General features: G+C 41.2%; 1 protein-coding gene across 2 annotated transcripts in view; it reads left to right on the forward strand.

Annotated features, from left to right (window-relative positions):
* The window catches only part of SYT7 (synaptotagmin 7), a 236,344-nt gene extending 226,569 nt beyond the window's left edge, over positions 1-9,775 (forward strand). For both annotated transcript variants that reach the window (XM_088146197.1, XM_025165022.2), the window contains one exon: positions 1,059-9,775. In XM_088146197.1, the coding sequence (XP_088002323.1) occupies positions 1,059-1,163 (105 nt within the window). In that variant the 3' untranslated portion in view covers positions 1,164-9,775. The remainder of the gene's footprint in view (positions 1-1,058) is intronic.
* The last annotated feature ends 13,874 nt before the right edge of the window (positions 9,776-23,649 follow it).

The raw sequence follows: 23,649 nt of genomic DNA on the forward strand, positions 1-23,649 counted from the left end.
AAGGAGGACACTATAAAGTTTTTTCCCTAGGTATCTTGCCGCACTTGACTTCAGTCAATTTTTTTTGTAATTGTCCTTAACTGGCATGTTTGACTTTAATCTGCATTGTAGATTAAAGTTTTCCTTGTTATGGTGAGTGACTAAAGTTTAAAATCTTAGTTTGAAGGTGTTGTCGGATACCACAACTGTTTCCATCTCATGGCATGAGAGTCTCGCTACTGTTGAGGAGCACCATGTTGGGCAGCAGTTGGCCCTAACCCAGCCCTGGAATACTGGAGACATGAAGCTCTAATTTTAATGTCCAGGCTCTTCCTGCCTTCCTCCCTATAGTACAGTGTTTCTCAACCTTGACAACTTTAAGATGTGTAGACTTCAACTCCCAGAATTCCCCAGCCAGCATGGCTTACCTGACTTTCAGTGATAGAAATGAGTCAGACTATTCCAGACAGGATGTTCTTGCAACACTTAAGCCAACTGATCCCAGCCGGGTGGCAGGAAGGGAGAAAGGGGCCACAAGAAATCATGAGGAGTGCCCAAAATCAGGAAGGCAGCTAATTTTGGCTGCCAGTTCCCTGTGAATAGTATAGACTGGCTGGGAAGTAAAATGTCCACCCCAGTAACATCCTAATCATCTCAAGTAGTCAGAACAGCCTGCTGAAGCCCTGTTTTAATGTTATTGTGAAATCAGACAGCTTGAACAATGAGAAGCCTACTCATCTAAAAGTGCCCTTAGCCTGGGAGGGCATGCCATGCCATGGAGAAGCAAGTCAGCTTCTCCCAACTGCCACCCCCTTTCATGTCAGAATTAGTCCCTCCTGCTTGCTTTATGCCCAAGCAAGGAAATCACAGACTTAGCCACTTCTGTCTCATTACTGAGGGCTAGCCATTTCATAGCAGACAGCTATGATCCAAGCAGCTTGAACTAAGACGTGTCTGAGGCTGGCCAATTTGGGAGGAGGATGGTGGACAGAGCAGGAACTCAATGAAGAGATGGGGATAAGAGTGAATATTATGACTTTTGACCAGTCCTGTTTAATTTGTTTCCCTGCCCCCATTAGATCTACCTATCGTGGAAGAGTGGACCAGGCGAAGTAAAGCACTGGAAGGATATGATTGCACACCCTCGCCAGGCAGTGGCACAGTGGCATCAGTTGAAGGCTTGAGAGGCAGAAGCCAAGGACTCGCTCTGGGGTTCAGTGCACCAAGTCAACATTTATTGGCTACACTCTCATGACATGACTTTATGCACAGCGGCTGCACCGAGGTCTCCTCGTGAGGGAAAAGCTTGGGGATGAACAGAGGCTAAGGGAGGAAACCTGAAATATGAACTCAAAAAAAAAACTCTGGGCATGGGAAAGTGATGTCAGTGCCCCTTATGCTGGTTCAGCAGCACATACTACTATAAGGAGCATTGTTACCACCCAACCTCCTGCTTTAGCCTGTCCTTCAGACTCCGTACTTAGCAAGAACAAGCAAGAGGAAGAGCAAGGACAGAGGAGAGCAGCTCCCCAGGGGCTTAAGCCCAGAGAAGTGAAAGTGGCCTCTTCAGCCCTGGTTTGTTTGAGTTTGCAGTGGGGCACGGACCTTGAAGAAATGGGAGGAGAGGAGTCTGTTACCGCCATACAAGACTGCCTATGCGTTCTTCCAGCCAGAGGCCCATTAGGATGATAGCCTGCCCTGCCCTGCCATAAGAAAGCTAGCCCTTATCTGTGGGTGCACAGACTTGAGAGGGCAAACGGCAAGATCACTTGCTCTGTTTCAGTGAGGTGGCTTCATTATAATTCAATACAACTTGTAAGAGTAATAATATAAATAATAAGGGTGGCTAGACCTTTACCCTAGCCAGGCCTCTAAGCAAAGCAGAGAGGAGCCATGATGCTCCCATAGCCCTCTGGGTGCATTGTGTGTGTGTGTGTGTGTGTGTGAGAGAGAGAGAGAGAGAGAATAGTGTGAGTGAATGTGTGTGTGTGTTGTAACTATGTATGCAGAGCATTTATGTGTCACTTGTGTTTTCTTTCCCTCAGCCCCAGAGAAATTGTTTTTCTAAGGGAATGGCTTGTCAGCCATGCAGGGATCCATAAGAATTTATGCCATGTGAGAAAGGAAAGCAGTTGATTTCCAGGCTTGGAGCCAGAGGGAAGAGAGAACAGTGAGAGGCAAGGAAGCTATTTTTTATGACCCACAGGTCTGGAAGCTTGAAGTACATATCACAAACTAAAGTTTGCTAGGGAGATACTAATGTTTATTTGTTCCTTTGACCTGGCAGTAGTGAAGAGACATGTTAAATACTGCTGAATTTTCTCTGGTAAGCTGATCAAACTGATCCCTCACAAGTTGTCATGGATTACCCTAGAAATGATTGCTCCATCCAGTCAGCCATAAGAAATCTACCTATTTCAATCTGCACTGGCACCACCTTTCTTCTCCATCTTGGTTCCAAGGTTGGCAGAGTCCTTCCATTGGAACAAGCGTGCAGCAATACAATTAGCCAGTCAGTGTCCCACTAATTGTAAGATAGAATGATTGCCTGATAATGAACACTTCATTAACAACTTACATCTCTCACAAGTGTATGATTTTTCAGAGAAACATACACTTCCTCTAAATACATCTCAGGACTTTATTTGATACTAAAATACCCCCCTGCTTTCTAATTAGAGGCCTTAGCTGTCCATTAATTACTTCAACTTAGATCTTGATTTCTCTTTTCTCCAGATCCTAGAACATCTTATTGTCTCTTTACTTTTTCCTTCTGATATCCTTATCAGGAAATTTTTTTAAAACCTTAGTTTTCTAGGTATCTACTCAACATAAAAAGATTATGGTGTCATAGCAGGAATGGAGGAGCACTGAAAATAAATCATTGTAGCTAATTTCTGGTTAATCCACTCAACACTTGAATGTATTAAAATCAGCAGGTGACACTATCATTCTCACAATTTAGCATATCCTATGTGTAATAATTTTACAAAAGTGACCCTAGCCACAGCCCACAATTACTTTGTACACGTTTGACAGCTTCTCCACTTTCCACTCAAAATCAGGAAGGCCCTGTAGAAAAGGATTGTCTAAATTGTTCATCATAAAACATCCAGTGCTGTGCAACACTGCAATCACACACACACACACCCCAGCTCCTGATGAGTGCAGTGGGGACCAGGCAGCATTGTGATTTTATCTGCATATTCACATGCTTGATTTGCTGTGATCAAGATTCAAGCTGCTGCGGAAAATGGATGCCTTGATATACATGCAAAACGGTTTTGCGATCAAAGGTGGCACTTGTTGAACATTTTTAGCATCCATTAAACATAACAAAATCTACTTGGAAGACAATTCATTTCTGCTTCAATATGTCATAGACAAGATTGCATGAATCAATTCTGAAATGACATTTCCAGATTACTGCCAGGTGTTCTATAAAATGGCAAGATGCTTCCAGACAAGGCTTTTATTGTGCAGTGTCACACAGTGCTTAACTCATAGAATTCCATGGAAGGTCCAGATGATTATGTCTTCCATGTATATCTTTTCCATATGTTCCCTCCACTTCTTCCAGGTTTTTCCTTATCATCTACTGAGAACATAAAGAAATAGAATAGCTCCAAAATACAGCTAGGAACCCTCTTTCAGGTTGCAGTCATACACCTGGAAGGAAACTCAAAATCATAGTCCAGTCAACTGCTTGGGCAATAATTCTACTATTAGAGTATCCCTTATAAATGGTCACTCTGTTTCTCTTAAAACTTATATGGGAGGAAAGTATATGATCTTCCAAAGCAGCCTGCTCACTTGTTTGATGGTCTGTATTCTTAGGAGGTTTCTAATGGTTATCTAAAATCTCCTGATTTGTTGTTTAAAACCACTGATTCAGATTTTCCTCTCTAGCACAACAGAAAACAAAGTTGTCCTGTTTATGAGTCAGTTCTTCAAATGTTTGATGATAGCTATCATAAGACTTCTTAAATAATTTCTTCAGGATACATTGGTTCAACTGGCAAGATTCTCTTCCCTGTCTTTATTATTATTGTAAGGGTGCAAAAAGTGCAGTCTAGGGCCATATACCCCCATGTACATCTCTTTTGTGGCTCCAAGAGCCCAGATTGGGAAACTTTTTTTTTTTTTTTTTTTGCATTGTGAAGGGGCTTAAGGAGCAAAATGGGCACCTTAAGCTTTGCAGATACCCAAGGCATTAACTTCAAATAATACAATTCCTGCCCACTTTTGGAATACAACTCTCAATGTGCCACCCAACAGAAGTTGCACACCTGTGCTTTAGCACCATGTCCTTTACCTCTAGACAGAGACAGGCTAGCTGGTTCAAGAAAACCAAGGTGGCTGTTTTGGCTTCTCATTCTTTTTCTCCATCAGACTATTACTTCATATTTTCTAGAATTTGAAAAACACCCCAACTGAAACTTATTTGTGAAATCTGCCTTAAAAATATGTCCATGGTTGGTCCTGCTCCAAGGCAAGCAGCTGCAAATGGTAGATCCGGGGTATCATTAAAAAGCAGCAAGGATTATCATTGTTTTTGCTACTATGATAATAGTAGTAGTTGGATTTTTTTGTTTCCTATGCTGTTTCTTAAGCCATCTCTGCACACAAGAGCAGCTACTTCTGCTGCAAGAAAAGATTCTGAATGCATGTTTTTCTGCAGGACGCCCAGGCAATAGTAACTTCTAATGGGAAAATCAGAGAGATTCAAGGCTTAGATCCTCCTTTGTTTACGTTCTCCTCAGACACTACCTTTATCACAGAATCCTCACTTGCTTCTCCTGAAACATGATTTTAGCAAATATACCACCTGGTCCCCAATGAGAGGAGATGGGCTGGTGGGTGTTTTTAATTCACCACATTCCTTATCTGATGGTGACGCCAAGCCTTGAGATACTATATGTGACTGTCACTGACAGCAGCCTAGATAAAAAAATAATGATTTTTAAAGCCTTCTGCTCTTGTACAAGCAATGGGAGATGAGATATAGATAAAGCTAGGAAAACGCAAGTGAGCATAGTATTTGTTAGATGGTACCAATGTTCCTTTTTGACATGCTTTTTCTGAATAACTTTATTGGACCCAGTGGGCAGATTGCTAGCTCATACTGATCCATTTCTTCCCAGGACAGGAATGCCCAGATGGACAGTCAAGGTAACCCTTTTACAGGCTCTGACAAACACCAAAGACTGACAGGATTAGTTACACATTATGGGCAAACAACAAGACTATTTTGGCAGCACTATCAAATTCTAAGAAAAACAAGCATTTTTTTCAATGATAGTAGAAGGGATGGTAGTAAAAGGAGGATACAGAGGCTGTTCCACTTGGTGAGACCTACACCGAATACTGAAGTCAGTGGATAGCAGAATTCTTGGAATTTCCAAAATTGTGATTTTGGAAAAGAATGGATGCTGGTTTAATATAAAATGGCTAGATCCTAGTTCATTCATTCATTTTGGTTGAAAGGCTGGGAGTTGGTTTAAAGCTGTCCACTCCTTCAACTTCAACAAGATGTGGCTCCTGGCTGCCAGCTTGGCTGGATTCAAAAAAGGGTTGGACCAAATCAGGGAAGCCATGGGAATCAGCAGTTCTTAATTTTGATGGCAGTGTGACTGCCTCTGAAGGCCATCTGCTGGGAGACTGGTGGGCTTCCTTGTGCAGTTGGATGGCCGTTGTGAGAACAAACCACTGGACTAGATGGGCCAGGGCCCAATCCAGCAGGTCGCTGCTTATGTTCTTATGTTGTTTCCAGACCAACCACTTTCCACAATCTTGCTGCAAGTACAGATCAAAGTTCACAAAATCCAACAATATCTGCTTCTCCACACTATCGCCCATCACTTCCCTGTTATCTTTCCATGGACATTTCCTCTGCCCATCTTCCCTCCCAGGTCCTCCACTTAAATCTCCCTCTGTCCTCTTGACTCGCCTCCCGGCATTTTTCACACCTCCTCCTCTCACACACAATTTATTCAGCTGTTTCCCTTCTCAAAAAAAAAAAAATGACTCCTCCAAATACAAAGTTCGTAGCCTTGCAGCATCTTGCTTCCTTGAAGTATATAGTCTCTCCATATACTTTTTGTATAGAAGAAATGGTCATATAGGTTACAGCAGGGCATCTAATACCTCCCTCCAGTCTTGACTGTTAATCATGGGGGCACGTGAGCCAACCTCTCAGCTATAAACATCCCCCAGTGTTTAGTTTCCTCCTCCAGGCAATTAATCCATGGATCTGTTCTGTCAAGTTGTATTTGAGCAGGTTGATTTTTACAATGTGTATAATAGTTGTGATAGAGTTATAGGTGTGTATTTTGTTGATTTAGTCAGTGTGTTACTGTATTTTTCCCCCTGTATGATGTACAGATGCTTGAATTATATTTCTGGCAGGCATATTTTTATACATATATCAAGACATTGCTAAGAATAAAGAAGGCATGCAGGAATAAGAGAAAGACCCGAAATAACCAGAAAGGGTTTTAGAGAAACAAGGAACCTTGTCAAAAAAAATGTGAATTGCAGGGTGAATTTCCCACTCCACCCTATGGCTTTTTTGGGGGGGGGGGGATGGCGTTCTCTCAGCTGGGCCAAGTATTTAAAATCAAAGCCCCCAGGGACATTTTAATATATTTCTTTATTATTCTACTATTGAGATGGGGGGAGCAGGAGAAGAAAGTGACAGTAAGGCATGATTTATCGGCTGGCATTTGTTTAATATATCTTGCTAGAGAAATAAAAACAAAGAGTATTGAAATGGGAGGGGCTTGTTTTTCTATTTTTCTGCCTCACCTGTATAGCTGTCATCCAATCAGATGCAAAAACAAAACAAAATGTTGGATACTGAAACAACAAAAAGAATTTTTATGCCAAAAAGGAACTAGAACATAGATAACTTCCTACTGCAGTATTTTTTCAACTCTGTTTCCAGTATATTTTTTTCTCAATTTCTTCCTGACTCAAAAGTAAAATCATTGTCACTGAGCTATGAGCTATTTTTTTAAATTAATTATATCCAATGTTCATTATAGTTAGTAAATTTTGCCCAATATGATTTCAATTCCATCTTGCTCCTTTGCAATTTATAAAAACGTATTGGGTGAGCTTCAGAACTGCATCAGTTGACCATATTAGGCTGTTTAGTGCAAGCAAAAAAGATAATCTAATCACAAGCCATTGACTGAAGCACAAAAAACCTTCAGTTTGGAACAAATTTATGTTCCAGTACATGTTTACAAAACAAATTATTCTAACTTTCAGAAATCATTTGGAAGTTGCAAGGATTGCTCCAGATAGACACAAATTGCAAAGTTTTCATTAATTTGCTGGATTTATGTGTTGACAAATCATATCTCTAAAGCACTGAGATCATCCATTCTTCTTTGTAGCTGCCTCACCACCAATCTCTCTACAGGGAAAGGGAAAGTTAGACACTGGGCAATATCAAAATTGGCTGGATCCAAAGAGATCCTATTAAGGGGCTTACCAGAGCCTCTTTCAAGGCTGCAGGTACCCCCTCCTTCCTCAGGGAAGCACTGACCATCTCCTAGATCCAATCAGTCCTGGTCCCTCCTGCCCCCCAAAGGGGGTAAGTGAAACGTGGATCCAATCCACGGGTGACAGATGGCATATTAAACCGCACCCTGTCCATTTCATCAGAGGCCACATGGAGTCCTAGACAACATACTGTACTAGATTTGCAGCTTCTATGTCACTGTAAGCTTGAAACAACATAACGTTTATCATAACATTACAGCTCTCCATTACAGATTCTCCACTATTATTAGCAGTGGAAAGTATAAGGAGCAATGGAAGTGGGACACCCACAAGTGAGAAGGGTGGGTAGACTCCATTAATGGAATCAAACTTACCCAATGGCCATGAGAGCATTTAACACGGTCAGGTATGTACTTTCCCAAATCAACAAAGTCAACAATTTTGGCCTGCTCCAAGCTAGTTCTTCCTATGTTCTCATCATTGCAGACATGATATGGTTAAATAAGTTGGGAGAAAGATATGTCAGTTCTGCACAACTTGTAAGCCACCAAGACAGCAGAGCTTGCTACTTATGTGTCAGCCTTTCAAATATTTGAGGACCCTTGGAGCCCAAGGCTGAGATTAATCAAGCACTCGATTGGCTGTCAAATGTTAATAACAGGCTGCGATGGGCCTCTTGGGTTAAAAGTAATATTCACTGACCCATGGGCACCTGGAGTGCACTTCCACCCAAACTCCTCAGCCAGTTTGAAAGCAGCTCCAGGCTTCAGTGGCCCCACAACATCAGTCCTGCTGGATATCCAAGGTGAGGTATTCCCCACTCAGCTGCACAGTAGTTGCATCTGCTGATACAGTATGAAGAATTCTTTCTTCAGCAAATAACTATTGAGGATTAAGGATGTAGCGTAAAATTATAACAGGAATTATGCAAACAAGCCACCATTGCTGAAAATCTTCTAAAGTGGGGATGAACTTGCCATATCTCATAAAACAGCATCATAAAATCATTTGTTCATCAGTTTGCATTTTAAGAAGTGGGGGTGGCTTAATGGGGAACTGAGGGTCATGCAAATATAAAGAAGAAATGTATGAGTATATATATATATATATATATATATAAATATATGTGTATATATGTTTCTCTGTGTGTGTGTGTGTGTGTGTGTGTATGTGTGTGTTTGCATGGGTTAGTGGAGTTTGGCAGGACACTGGGTCTTCTTTCTATTTCTGCCATGGAGACAATTGGAGGGGAGAGGAGGTTATCAAACTTCTCATTGCCTCAGTTTGTACATCTGTACAATGGGAATAATAATGTTTCCACACCTCACAGGGGATGATGATATGAGGCTTCCCTAATCAAGGCTCTGAGTGTGTTAAATAAAAACCTCACTGCTCGAGATCCCTTCACTTCTTAACAAGACTTTAAAGGGTAGGAAGTCTCTTTCGTTTGTGTAAAATTATCTCCAGCTGGTTCCCAAATGCTAGAATAGCCTTTGATCAAAGGTGCTACTATTGACATGCAAAGTATTATCATCACTTTTGACAAACTGAGCAACTGCTCCAGCCAGCCTCCCTATGAAATATCTTTACCCCTCACCTGCCACCACTAACCACCTCCTCCTCCCAAATAGAAGTGGTTTCTTTCGTACAACTGCAATTTTAAGAGTTGTGTTTATTTTTAACTTGAGCTCTTAGCTGTATCTCGTTCGGGTATTTCTTCATGTGATGATAACCATCTAGCATAGTATGTGCAAACAGAAAAAAAAAATCAAAAAAATATGATTACATTGTAGCTGAATTTGTTACTAGCAATGAGGGTGGCCATCCAGCTAGGCTCTTTTGCTACCTTCTTTCTATTGTGTTTGGAGATGTTAAAACTCATGAAGCAGATGTGCTTTATAATAAAAAACTGATGAAACACAAAAAATGGGGGGGGGGATCTAACATTACTGCTACTGCTATTACTACTAAGCCAGTGTGATTTCATCAGCACTGATAACTGCAAGGTAGGATCGTTTCCTTTGCAAAACCATATTTTTGGAGAACCAGGCCCCTTGTTTTGTAGAGAGGCCCCTGATCCAAACAATAAAGGAGAGGAAACCAAGCATCACGTGCATTCCTTTTTCTGTCTCGAAAAATGGAAAGGAAAATTAACATCATGTTAGCAGGGACTAAAAAGGTACACTTTCGTTGCTCTTGTTCTCATTGCACAGGGTTGTAATTCCACTTGGCATATCACAGTCTTCTACTGGACCATCCCAGTAAGTTGAGCGTTTCCACTCCACTGTGATTCACCCTTGTTTTTAGAATTGTCTCTAGCCCTGTGGTTTTTGGGGGTGAGGGCGGGGAAAAAGGCCTACGGGGCCCAGGTAATGCTTTGAGCATGCTTAGAATTAAAGCCAGTACTGTAGGATGGTGCTTTACTTTGCCAAATGTCAACTTCCTTTCCCTTCTCATATTTCTTTAAGCCAAGTGCAACAGGAACCATTAATTGCTAAGTTCAAAGAAAGTGCTATGGGTCCCACATTGGAAACCTCAGTTTTAGCATCAGTATCAATTTGCACCAGGACAGATTGAAGTAAATGTTTTGATGAACATTTGGAATGCTTTCAGTTAACCAGACTTACTATTCCCCAGGACTTACAATTTCTGAACTACAGAAAGGATTTTTCTAGCTTCAGTCTCAATTTTCTCTCATTTTTATAGCACTGGTACTAATTGTCTCAATTCTGTCACTCCTGTAGCATTGATCTATTCAAACAGAGGTTAGCCTTGGAGCATGCTAGTTAGAACTCTGAATATTTGGAAAACAATTTCTACATTTATCAGGTGAGTGAATTGTTCCTCTAGGGAGGGGGAGCAAGAATGGCCTCCTAGATATTTGATTTATGATTAGCATTTTTAATTCATTACAGTAATTTGTTTATTTAGTGATTCCGAGCTTAGGAGTGGGGAGTGGAATTGTGCCAAGTTTTCTAGAAACCCCAATCTTGATGTTATCACAATTCCTGGCAGAAACTAGTTTACAACTGTGTAAGCCACCCACATGAGGCTACCCCATAGCAGCCCAGCAGGAGGTGGTAAATCTTTCTCATCTAACCCAAATCTATCAAAAGAAAAAGGTTGCCCTAAAATCAAAGGATTTCTTCCATACATGCAAAAGGGTTGGAATCAACTGTTCTAGATCATAACATATTGTTTCCCTTCCCTTCTGAGAGCTAGTCAGTTGCAAAGAAATGCAACCTGGTTCTTAAGATTTGAACTGCGAAGAACCTCCCTGACAGAATAAGCAGATTGAAGGGGCCATTATCTCACTTTGTAGTGCTGTGAATATCAGAAAAAACTGTGTCACTATGTCAACAGCAGCTGAACGTTTCTGGAAAAAGTGGTCAATACAATAAAAGCTTTCTAATGGCCAATGAGAGACTAAGAAATAGGCCAAAAACGTGTGTGCTTTATGGCTTGCAAACTGAACATATAAGCCAGTTTATTAAAAAGCAAGAGGGACACCTTTTTGCCGACTGTATGTAAAGCCATTAGGTAGGATGATGTAAGAGTGATTTCTTATGGATTTGCAGAACACACATCCAGCCAGAATTAATCTGAATCTGCTCTGCCAGTCTCCATGAGAAAAAGTTGACCTGAGCCACAGATGAATGAAAATGTAACATTTCCACGTGCAATGGAAAAGAAGCAGCAAGCAGAAAACAGGCCCAGTTAGACTGTTGCTGCTTATAGAAAACCTTCATGGGCCACCACATGCAGAGCTGGAAATTCAAGAAAGTAACTACTGACACTTATGAGGGCACTGCTAACAAGCATCAAGGGTGGACAGTGAAAATATAGTCTATACGTGGCATTGGACTCTTTCTGACTTTTGCTTCTTTGTTGCTCAAGAACTACAACATCAAGACAAAAGAGGCCAGAGCACCAAGAATAGGTTTTAGTAATATTTGTTTCAGAATGTAGATGTTAATACATAACTGTACTGCTTGAATGATCCTTGATCATGTATATTATACTTTTCCTATGCATAGAACAAGATGGTAAGCTTTATGATGGGGGGAGGTAGAGGGAGAGAGATAGACTATGACTGAAAACTCTAAACTGGAAGATACCAACAAAAGTAGACCGTCCATCAGTGAAAAGTAATGTTTTATTCAGCAGAACATATTTACCTCCCAGTCACTCAAAACCATACCTTGCAGAGATTACCTTGCCTTGGTAGATAGATAGCTTTTTCAGTTGCTTATCACAGAAGATGGGGGAAATGCTAAATAGAGGCAAACTAGAGAAAGGGGGACATTCAACATGGTCTGAGGAGACCTGCTTGCACAGTGGCATTTCTCCTTCCCCACATGCCCCCAAATGTGTTTCAGAGAGTCCCCCAACTCTCTGGAGCAAAATTTTAATGTGGGCCAAGGAAAGGAAAGGAAAGGAAAGGAAAGGAAATCCATTCTGCCAATGGTATCAGTTCAGCTAGAAAAAAGGTTTATTTTACTAGATTAAAACCTACACAAATCTCTTAGAACAGGACCAGGCAGCTTTTTACTTTTGGAGGGTGGACTCCAGCCCTTTGGGCAGTGATAGAAAGCAGGCAAAGCTATGGGCCTTTCCCTACTCACATTGAATCGCAATACAGAGCTTTCCTGGAGATATCTTTTCATCTGCTCCATCCCCAAGATAGTGCCTTCAGCTCATCCTCTGCTCACAAAGCATGACAACCTTAAGTTGCAGTTAGCCATATCAGTGTTTTCCAGTTAAGCCAAGAGCAACCAGGGGCAGCTCAAGAATGAGAACAATCTGCTGCACTTGCCAATTCATTCTGTCTGCAGTGCAGTCAAGTGACCAGGAGCGGGGGGATGAGCCTTTCCCCATTGGCCACTTTAGCCTGGTATTGCATTAGGGTCCTCTCCATCCCCTGTGGCCCAGCACATTCTTCTTTGACCCTTTCATTTTATTTTTACTTTGTTTTGTTTTTTACTTTATTTAGAGTTGGTAAAGAGTATGGCACAGCTACTGGCTGCGCTGGAACCAGCAATGCCTCTCGATCAATGAATACAGGTAGTCCTCGTTTAGCAACCACAATTGGGACTGGCAACTTGGTCATTAAGCAAAGTGGTCACTCAGAGAAACTAATTGTGCTTATAATCTTGCTTCAGCTTTCCTTTGCTTTACAGACCTGCAAAGGTCATAAATGCGAGGATTGGTTGCAAAGTTACTTTTTCATCACTGTCATAACTGTGAACAGTTACTAAATGAGGCAGTCGCTAGACGAGGACTACCTGTAACTGGTGAGGTGAAGTTGCTGCATGGGAAAAAGGAGAGCCAGGTCTCTCAGCCATTTTTGAGGCAGGCTGTTCTCCCATGATATTGGGCATCCCCCTCCATAAATCTCCTGTCCCTCAGGTTTGCTTTGAGACTGAACAACTGATAACTGGGTTAAGGTGCAGCCACCCCTCTCTATCCTCAACTTCCATGTCAACTATCTAGCCAGCTTGTTTTGAGTGTTTTTCCCCCCAAGAGAGTGCTGAATCCTGTGTCAAACTATACCTGCTGCGCAGCTGATTATCAAGCTAGGGAAACTACCTCATAAAAATGGATAGCATCCACTATTTTACCAGAAAAAAAGGAAGCCACCATATGGCACAGAAAGAAACCGACAGAAGCATAGAATATCTACTTGGACTTAATGTGGTCTGGATAAGACAAAGTAAAATAGTTTGTCCTTCCCATTGTGTTCAGCTCTTGGCAGCTTCATGGAGCTGTCCAAGCAGTTTTCTGGGCAACAGAAAGAAGTGTGCAATTTTCTTCTTCTGGGATGTTGTTTGACGTCATGGTGTAGCCTACAGCCTTGGTATTCCCTGGAGGAATCCCGTCCTCATACTAACCGGGTCCTACCTCACTAGGCTTCCCAAGTGTAGAAGAATGTGGAGATAGCTTTGAAAAAGGAATGCAAGAACCACTAAATAAATGTCAACATAGCCCTGGAAAGGAAAAGTGGACAAGAAAGAAACTCAAGACAACACAGCCTTGGTTCTCTTCAGTAGAAGAGGGGGCAGAGGGAAGCTCTGTCAGGCTTTTAAGGTTATGTTATTATACCCTACAACAATAAAACAGAGTTCCAATAGTTCTTGCAGGGTTAGTTTCCTGACTTGGTCTACTTGAGCAATGGACATCAACTCAGACAATGACAACCAAGTACTGCTATCTGTTGGTTTCTGAATCACAAGTGACTTGAAATAGCCTATTTGCAATAATGTTTTTCATTATTTTTAACACTGTTGGTGAATGGAAACGTAGTAGTTCCTATCCAGTGAAAAAGGATTTCAATATGCTCACACAAATAGCTATTTAATGTTGAATTCTTCAACACTCCAGATATGAATGGAAAATATAATCAAATAACAATTCTACCCATCTAAGGAATTCAATAACATAGATACAGTATATCATCTCTTCACATCTTTATCAGGCTTTCTTGCGCCTTCTTTTTATGATAGCGGGTGGTCTTTCAGAGTTGGAATTATTATCAATAGTAGCTTATGTCTAAAAGCTTTGATATGATATTTAAAAATGAATATCAGTGTGGAATTAACTATGGCACGAATTTCCCAGCTGGTTCATCATATTTCACCTCACCAAGTTAGGCTATAGTTAATGTATCCCAGACCAGAGTTCTATAGGAAAGGAACAGCCAACAAAAAGCCCATATGTTTCCCACCCTTAACCCTGCTCCCACATCTGTAAGATGTGTGTCTCATGCTCATGTTCTAAGCACAGAGACTAGTGTACTATACTCTTCCTCATGTGGCTACTGAGCACCAGTTGTATTTGGGGAAACTACTACTAGGCTGGTACTTGGTGTATGAAAGGTGCTCCACTGTGGATCCTACCAGAATAAAAGCATGGAGTGGGAGATGATGTATGTGGACACATACAAAAATGCCTCAGCTGGGTCACCTGCATTTATTGCCAATTATTGTCTATTGTCTAAATTGACAAACATTCATGGAATACTGTAGGGCTAAAACTACCCAATATCATCTACTGGAAAAAGTTAGAATGTCTCTGCATTTAACTCCAAGCCAAATGAGTGAATTTTGCCTTTAAAATATAGACCTGGAAGACATGTTTTATTCTTTTTCTTCAGATAACTCAATAGAAATGGTTCACAGAGTCAAACAATACTATGCCATCTGAAAAATGCTGCTGTTTATTTATTTCAAAGAGCTAATATGGCCCTATTCTATCAACAGACTTTAAATAATGTAGGTAGTTTTACACAGTCCAGTTCAGACTCTCATTCCTGTTCTTCTTTCCCACCTCTCTTTCTTACAAACATTGTACATACTGTACCAACTTCCAGGTATGAAATGAAGTGAGTGTTCTTCAAAGAAGAAGCTACAACTTATGTAACTCCATCCTTTGATTACACTGAACTCTTTCAAATGAGACTTTTCTGGGGAGAGACATCCTTTCTGTTGGGCATCCTTAGGAGAGAGTAATCAGAACAGATAGAAACAGATGCAAAGATGGAAATCAAATCAAGCCAGTGAACATTTAACTTTTCCATATCTTTTTATAGAAAACTGACAGCTCCAGATTTGCAAGTGCTTCACCAATTTGTTAAGTCCAGGTAGACTTGAAAACATCAGATAGGCACAACAAAGTTAATTATGACAAAAGAGCCCATTTGGGACCTATGTGCATTATCAGTTCTCCTTAACATAGTGCTTAGAATTTTTCATTATTTTCAGAGTGGTGGTGTTGTCTCAGCCAACTACCAGAGGTCAAATTATATGACAGAATAAAGGGTTGAACTAGATGACCTCCAAGCCCCCTTTAAATTCCATGATTTCAGTGAAAGATTAACTATCTCAGGCAAGGCTGTTGATTCTCCCCTCAATTTTTAGAATAAGCAGTCATTAATACCAAGAATCTCTGTCAGAAGTTCCATGATTCCCCAGGCATGTTTCACAATTTTTAATCAAATGATGGTAGAAAAAAATTATTTCAGGCAGGGAAAAAAAAACCCTATCAAGGTTGCATGAATTAGAGATGTCTTCTAACTTTAAACATTTTAAATATAATTTCATTTGGGTATACTATCAAGGCTACATGATCTAGAGATGTCTTCAAACATAATTTCATTTGGGTTTGTATATATATGAGATTCCAACTTGCTTTGTAGTTAGGAAGCCCTTACTCCTAGTTTATATCACCTGTCTTCAGTGATGTAACTGTTATAACCTTATGTGATTTGTGATTTTTCTGCACAAGATGGGCAGGTAGAACTGGAATGCTACACCAGTATCGTGTGGCTCCGTCAGAAACTGCACAAAACTGGGATGTAAAAATAAAAGGGTAAATAAGAATTATCATTACTTCTTCAGGTGTAGATGGATGATCAGTCTATGAAACAATTGATCAAGAAAGCAGTCTGTGCAATATACCATTTCTTAAGATGATTACAAGCACTGCAGTATTTCACTCATCTGAAATGCGATGCAGTCCCAACACATCCTGATGTTATTTTTCCCAGTCCCTTAATATGCCAGACCACCTTTGTTGGTGCTAGTACTTATGACTTCTATAAACTGTTTAGCTGTATTCCTGCAAGAAGGATCTTTAAAGTTGTAGAACCAGTTCTGCAGCTTTCCCATCTCCCCCTTTCAGCTGAGATGGGAAATGCATTTGCAAACAAGAAATGCATCCTTGTCCTCCATGTCTCTTTGACAACCAGGATGCTGGATCATTGTTTATTTCAGGCCTGGTTATCATTATATACATACATATCTCTAAGTAGCTTGCTGACCTTCTAAATGGTCATACATTTATCTGAATTAAATGTCATGGATATTACACCAGGTTCATGAACTTAAGAACATGGAGCAAAACTGATACAATTTGAACCAGTGTATGGATTCAGGGGAGGGAAGACAATTATAGTCCATGCCTGTTTTTCTATCTAGCTGAAGAATATCTTACAAAGAGAACTTTATGTAATATTTTAGGTTTTCAATAGCATTTGGCTTGATTCATAGAGAGTCTATGAAAGAAGCTGGAGTGATCCTCCATTTGCAGTTTTGTGCTGGTTGCTTCCATAACAACACAGATTTGCAGGTCAGACTCAATAGCCCAGGCAATGAAACTGATCAGATCCCAACCCAATAGCTGTCAAGGAAGCCTGCATCATGCATCTCCACTTGTTTAATATTTATATTAACTTGATGATGCAAGCTTTAAACTTTATATTGGCCAATAACTATAGACAGGCTGTATACTGTATATAGGTTGTGTGTGTGTGCGTGTATAAATATAAATACACACATACAAAAAAATCCCCTCTCACCCCTACGGGTGGTATGTGTCTTCCTCAATCTCGGGTCCTATACCAGAGGCCTGGGAGTTTGAGGGTTCTGCGCAGTATCTTAGCTGTTCCTGGCACTGCACTCTTCTGGACAGAGAGCTCTGATTTTGTTCTTGGGATCTGTTGGGGCCACTCTCCCAGCTTAGGAGTCACACCCATGAGTGCTCCTACCACCACTGGGAACACTTTGGCCTTGACTTTCCACATCCTCTCTAGTTTTTCCTTCAGGTCCTGGTACTTCTCCAGCTTCTCATGCTACTTCATCCTAATGTTGCTGTCACTTGGCACTGATACATCTATCACCACTGCTGTCTTCTGGTCCTTGTCTACTACCACGATGTCTGGTTAATTGGCCAGTAGCTGCCTGTCCATCTGGATCTGGAAGTCCCACAGGATCTTAGCCCTGTTATTCTCCACCACCTTCTGTGGAATCTCCCATCTGGGGGATGGGAGGGATCTAGCTCATACACTGTGCAGATGTTCCTGTACACAATGCCAGCTACTTGGTTGTGCCATTCAGTGTATGCTGTTCCTGCCTGCATCTTACACCCTGCCACTATGTGTTGCACTGTCTCTGAGGCCTCTTTGCACAATTTGCACCTTGGGTCCTGTCTAGTGTGGTAGACCCCTGCTTCTGTGGATCTGGTGCTTAGTGCCTGTTCTTGTGCTGCTATGATCAGTGCCTCGGTGCTGTCTTTTAGTCCAGCCCTTTCCAGCCACTGATAGGATTTCCCAATGTCAACCACCTCAGCTATCTGTCGATGGTACATCCCATGCAGGGGCTTGTCTTGCCACAGTACTTCCTCCACTTGAACTTCCTCCCCGTTTGCTGCTGCCTCAGGCATTCTCTCAGCAGCTCATCTTTGGGTGCCATCTTAGTGATGTACTCCTGGATCCTCCAGGTTTCATCCAGGACAGTGGCTTTGACACTCATCAGACACCGCCCACCCTCTTTGCAGCTGGTGTACAATCTCTGGGTGTTGGACTTGGGGTGGAAACCTCTGTACATTGTGAGGAGCTTCTGGGTCTTCACATTGACAGCCTCCATGTCTTCCTTTGGCCAACTCACTATACCGGCAGGGTATCTGATGACTGGTAGGGCATACATGTTGATGGCATGGATCTTGTTCTTCCCATTGAGCTGGTTCTTTAGGACTTGTCTTATCCTTCGGTGGTACTTGGATGTTGCTGTCTTTCTTGCATCCTCATCATGGTTCCCATGTGACTGTGGGATACCAAGGTATTTGTAGCTGGTCTCTATGTCTGCTATGGGGCCCAGTGGTAGTTCCACCCCATCAGTCTTAACTACCTTAACTACCTCTCTTTACTATCATTTGGCTACACCTTTCCAGTCCAAATGACATCCCAGTGTCCTCACTGTAGATCTGTGTCAGGTAGATCAGTGAGTCGATGTCTCATTCACTCTTAGCATACACAGCTTGATGTCATCCATGTAGAGGTGGCGGCTGATGGTGATTCCACTCTTGAACTTGTACCCATATCCAGTCCTTGTGATTATCTGGCTGAGGGGGTTTAAGCCTATGCAGAACAGCAGCGGGGACAGTGCATCACCTTGGTATATGCCTCACTTGATGGCTGCTTGTGTGAGCTGTCTTGAGTTGATTTCCAGTGTTGTCTTCCACAGTTCTATTGAGTTCTTGAGGAAGGTCCTTAGCGTCCTGTTGACTTGGTATAGCACCAGGCATTCCAGGCTGTGCTCAGATTGGTCTGCCTAGACATTGAGTCTCGGGTGACTGTGTTAGGACTTTCTCATGGGAAGAAATGCATCTCGCTATCTTCAAAATATATTGTTATGGCTAACAAGTTAGGCCAGCTGCTGTTATTATTATTAGTTTGCACGCATACTGCTATTTACTGCCACCTATTGGTGTTTGTATGCTAGTTACTCAAGGGGTGGCAATAAAATGGGAGGATTACATGCCCAGCTGCTCAGTAGAATTTTAGCCATCATGTAATCAGTTTTTATGGGTTATGTAGTAGTAACTAATAACTAAGTAACGTACCTCTTCTCTGAGAGTTTTTGGCTAGAGACTTTGTTAAACTTGAGTAGTGGATAAGTCTTAGATGCCACATATATGAGAAGAAGTGATTTTTTCTATGTTTTTTGCATGAAACTTGTATTTTATGTTGTTTTTACTTTTCTCAATAAACAACCAGATATTTTATATTTTCTGGCTGGATTTCTTTGGAGAACAAGATAAGGACATTGCATTCTTTTAATCTCACTAACGCTGGTGTGTATTTTTGGCATGAACTATGTTTATAGCTGCACTCTGCATAACAGACTGCTCTATCTATGAGCAACTGGTGTTTTGAGCCTCTGGTGTTATTCCCAATGCCCTTCTAAGATGTGCTCATGTACTAGCCCATATGGTCTTGTAGCTTGGTGGCTATGATGCCTGATAGGACTTTCCATGTTGTGGAGAGGCAGGTTATTGGCTGGTAATTGGATGGTGCTGTTCCCTTGTGAGGGTCTTTCACGATAAGCACTGTCCTTCCTTGTGTTAGCCAGTCTGGGCGGCAGCCTGCTGCTAACAGCTGGTTCATCTGTGCTGCTAGGTGTTCATGCACTGCTGTTAGTTTCTTTAGCCAGTAGGGTAAAGTAGGTGTGGATCATGTCTGGGCCAGGTGCTGTCCAGCTCTTCATGTTCTTGACCCGCGGTTGGATGTCTGCTACTGTGATGGTAACTGGTTCCTGTTCTGGGAGATTGCTGTGGTCTGCTTTCAGGTCCTGCAGCCACTTTACACTGTGTTATGTGTCTTTTCTTTCTCCCATATGTTCTTCCAGTACTGTTCAGTTTCTGCTGCTGGTGACTCTGCTGTTACTGTGTGGTTGCACATTTATCTTCTTGGCCTCTGCTTCTCTAGTGTATCTCCTTAGCCTTGCAGCCAGTGCTGTGAGCCTTTGTTTAGCAGTTTCTAGGGCTTCAGATGGAGTCAGGCCCATGTATTTTTTCAGTAGCCAAGTCTTGTTCTTAATCTCCACACCCTTCTGTAGTTCCACCAGCCGACTGACTTCTCTTTGAGTTCCCTTGATCTTAGCCTCCAACCTCATTTTCCAGGGAGGGTATGTACTGCTGTTCTTCTTGATTGTGTAGCCAAGCATTTCCAGGATTACAGCGGCTGTAGCACATACCAGTTCATTAGCATACTATCTGATGGTACTTCTCCACTGAGCCTTGGTAATCGGTCTCAAGGGTTGACTGTAGCTAGTTTATCCATGATCTGCTGTGCTCTGTAATGGAGGGGTGGCAGTGACGTTCCATCTTCAGGTGTTGGCTGCACATCCAGTTGTTCTTCCAGGTCTGCTTGAGTCCGAGTTGTAATGTGGAGTTGGTTTATCTCAAGTTGTGAGAGCAGCTTCCTCTTCACTATGTTGAAGCACTGGGTAACTAGTTGTTTCTCAGTTAGTGTGGATGTAGGTCTTCTGTCTATCCATAGTTCCTTCGTACATTTCATATATCCCCTCTCATTAGGTCTACTGTTGTAGTAGCATTCCATCAATTCCAAGTTCTCTTGTCTTGTTCATGTATGGTTTGTTCCAGTAACCCACTTATCATCAGATTGTCCTGGTTCCCCAACATCTGACGTGGGGACCTTGTTAATCCGGGCGATGTCTGAGCCAGCATGACTCTTAGTTCATGTCACTCTCATATTTGAGGTAGGCAGGTGAAGCATTAGGGGGTCTTTGCCCAAGGACCCCTACTGGTAAGGTAGGTACCAGCCGGGATTTGAACCCCAGTCTCCTGCGTCAAAGGCAGTGCTCTAACCACTACGCTATCCAGTACGCTACGATATATATGTACATATATATACATGTATGTATGTATGTATGTAAGTAATATGGCATTCCTTTCAATGTTTCTTGTTCTCTTATCCTATATCATGTTGAGGCAAGAGGAGCCATAAATCATCAAAAATGAAGGTTATTTCTTTTCAAAGACTTGTGAGCCATAGACATAAATGGCAGAGTAATAGAAATTATATAGAATTTCAAGACTTTGAAATATGTCAGGATTGCCTACTATGCCTCAGGCATCTAGAGTGTATCAATATAAATTTGAAGTAGAAATGGTACAGAAAAGCACCAGGCCTATCCTTAGCTTCTTTTCTACCAGGCATGTTCTTTAGATATTAGTCTAAGTTACAGGTAGTCCTCACTTAGTGACCACAATTAGGACCAGCAACTCCATTGGTCCAACTCCACCATGGTCACTAAGCAGAAAACCATGTGACCACGACAGACTTACATCACTTCTCATTCGGTTGTTAAGCAAAACATCATGTGACTATGACTTAAAATTTTACTTCCATATTCTTCATTAACTCTGCTTGTTGCAAGCCAGCTGGAAAGCACACAAATGGTGATCATGTGACTGCAGGACGCTGCAATGGTCATAAATGTGTGTTGGTTGTGAAGCGCCAAATGGCAATCATGACTGCAGGATACTGTGATGGTCGTAAATGTAAGGGTTGGTTGCAAAGCTGGTATTTTTACACCACTGTAACTTTGAATGGTTGCTAAACAATACAGTTGGTAAGCAAGAACTACCTGTAATGACATTTAAAGCTAAGTGGTTCAAATGTTATATGCATCCCAAATCTGTAACTGTGAGGCCCACTGGCCACTGTAGCCAACATTTTTAAGAACTACATTTAGGATGCACCAGTATCTTTCAAATGTCTCCCTGCACCTGGAATTAGGTTCGTTTCTATCAAGGCTGTTGCTCAAATACAAATTTAGTATTTTCCTTTGGATCTATGGTGTCTTTAACATTTCATGATGGATTGAAAACTTCCTGGAAAAAGCCAACTGAAGAAACGATGTGTAACTGTGGGCTTTTTATTCAGTTCTTGATTCCATGGAGATCTAAAGCTGCTATCATAAAACAAGTACTTGACACTGATCTCCAGAAAGATCTGGATATAGTTCCTTTCATTTTTAAAATTGGAATTATTAAAAGTGTTGTGACATCTGCTAGCTTTATGAATAAACATTGTGAATAAAAAAGAGTTTATGTCTAACTTGGTTCAACATCTTATCCTCAATACTCCTGAAGGGCAACTTTTTAACCTCCACACCTCAGAACAAGTATGGCCATGTGAAATAAGTGAAACAATTGAGTGGGACATTTATTTTTGTGTAGTGCATTTTATAAGGACCAATGCTCAGTTGATATATTGTCTTTTTTAACACATGCGATGGACAGGTCAGAAGAAGTACATTACTTACCTCTTTTTCAGACTGGTAAATAGAGGTCTCCAGTAACATCACTAGGTTCTGTTTAATGGCTATGCATATTTGACACATACTTTTCAAAGTGCTTTTTAAAATATTAATACCACATTCTTTGTCTGATTTGATTAAGGATTAGGTAATATATGTTTTGTTAGCTGATCACAGATTGTAATAAAGTATTACCTACCACAGAACTATAACCGTGTGGGTAAAAAAAAGGCTGACTGGTATCAGGATTCTATTAAGGCCGCATAACAAATCCTATTCATGTCAAACCACCATAAGGTTAAGTGTAAAATGCACAAACCAGCACCCTGACAGATATAATAAGAGAAAAAGGACATTTCTCTGTAAGAGACAAGGATCAACCTGGAAAGCAAAAAACACAACTCTAAAGAGGATAATATTATTCAGAGACAGAGATATTAGGAGATAACAGGGCAAGCAGAATAACAGTAACAATGAATTGCACTGGAATGAGATCCTGAGGCTCCAAGACGGACTATTATTGGGCTGATACTTAAGCTACACTGTATTTAAATCACATTAACATCAAACACAGTTTCAACATCTCATGAGCAGAGACATTCTCTGTTGCCAAAACAATGCCACTCTGATGGAAGAGGAAAGATCAACTTCAGGATCCTCACCTGTGATGGAATGTCTAACAGACTTGGGAAGGCCAAGGAGGGAGCACTACCATTACAGGAGGAAGCAGGGCTGTTGCAGAAATGATTCCAGAGTTCAAAGGACAGGGATGTGAGAAAGAGACTTACTCCTTAATTACACTACTGTAGGTATAAAACAAGCTGGAGAATTGCTTTGGCAGGTTTTCTATTATATTGCCCTACTAGTAATAAATATGTTTCCAGAAATCCTACTGGGTTGCCTCCCTCAAAGTGCTTGACATCATCATCTCAAATATCAACAGAGGAAATGCTGGCACCTAAACATAGAAACAATGGCGTGGTCATATATTTCCCAATAGAGTTTTTATCCTAATACCCTAACAACCAAAGTACTGTAAGCATAATTATAGGAATCACTTGTTACTTAAAGTTGGAGGAAAGCATGCTGACTTAGAAACTATACTAGATAAAAAGAGAGAGAACATCTTTTAAGGAAACTTGGGAACTGCAAAACCAGGAAGTGCTACTTTTTCATTTTTCCACTTAGGAATGAGTGGCTTGTAATAGGGCTAACAAATCTAGGTTGCAAAAAATCCAGACAACCACTAGATGGCAGTAAAGAATATATTCTGCATCTAGTTAGTCACCTGGATTTTTGTAGCCCACATCTGGTCAATCTAGCTTGTGACCTCCACTACTGATTTGAATAATAGATACAAGATTGTTGGAGAAGTAATTGCAAAATCCTGTGAAGTGGAGCCCTTGGGGTTCTCTGAGCTTGGTTGTTTTCCTACAAACATTTCATTATCCGGCTAAGTAACATTTGCAGTGCTAGGTGTGAATCCTTTGAATTCTGTAGCAATGCGTAGATACATCTTCTCCCCAAATATTCTATC

Source organism: Python bivittatus, unplaced genomic scaffold (assembly GCF_059951505.1).
Source record: "Python bivittatus isolate LINGU-HERP-01145 unplaced genomic scaffold, Pbiv_v1 ctg000480_np1212, whole genome shotgun sequence".
NCBI lineage: Eukaryota > Metazoa > Chordata > Lepidosauria > Squamata > Pythonidae > Python > Python bivittatus.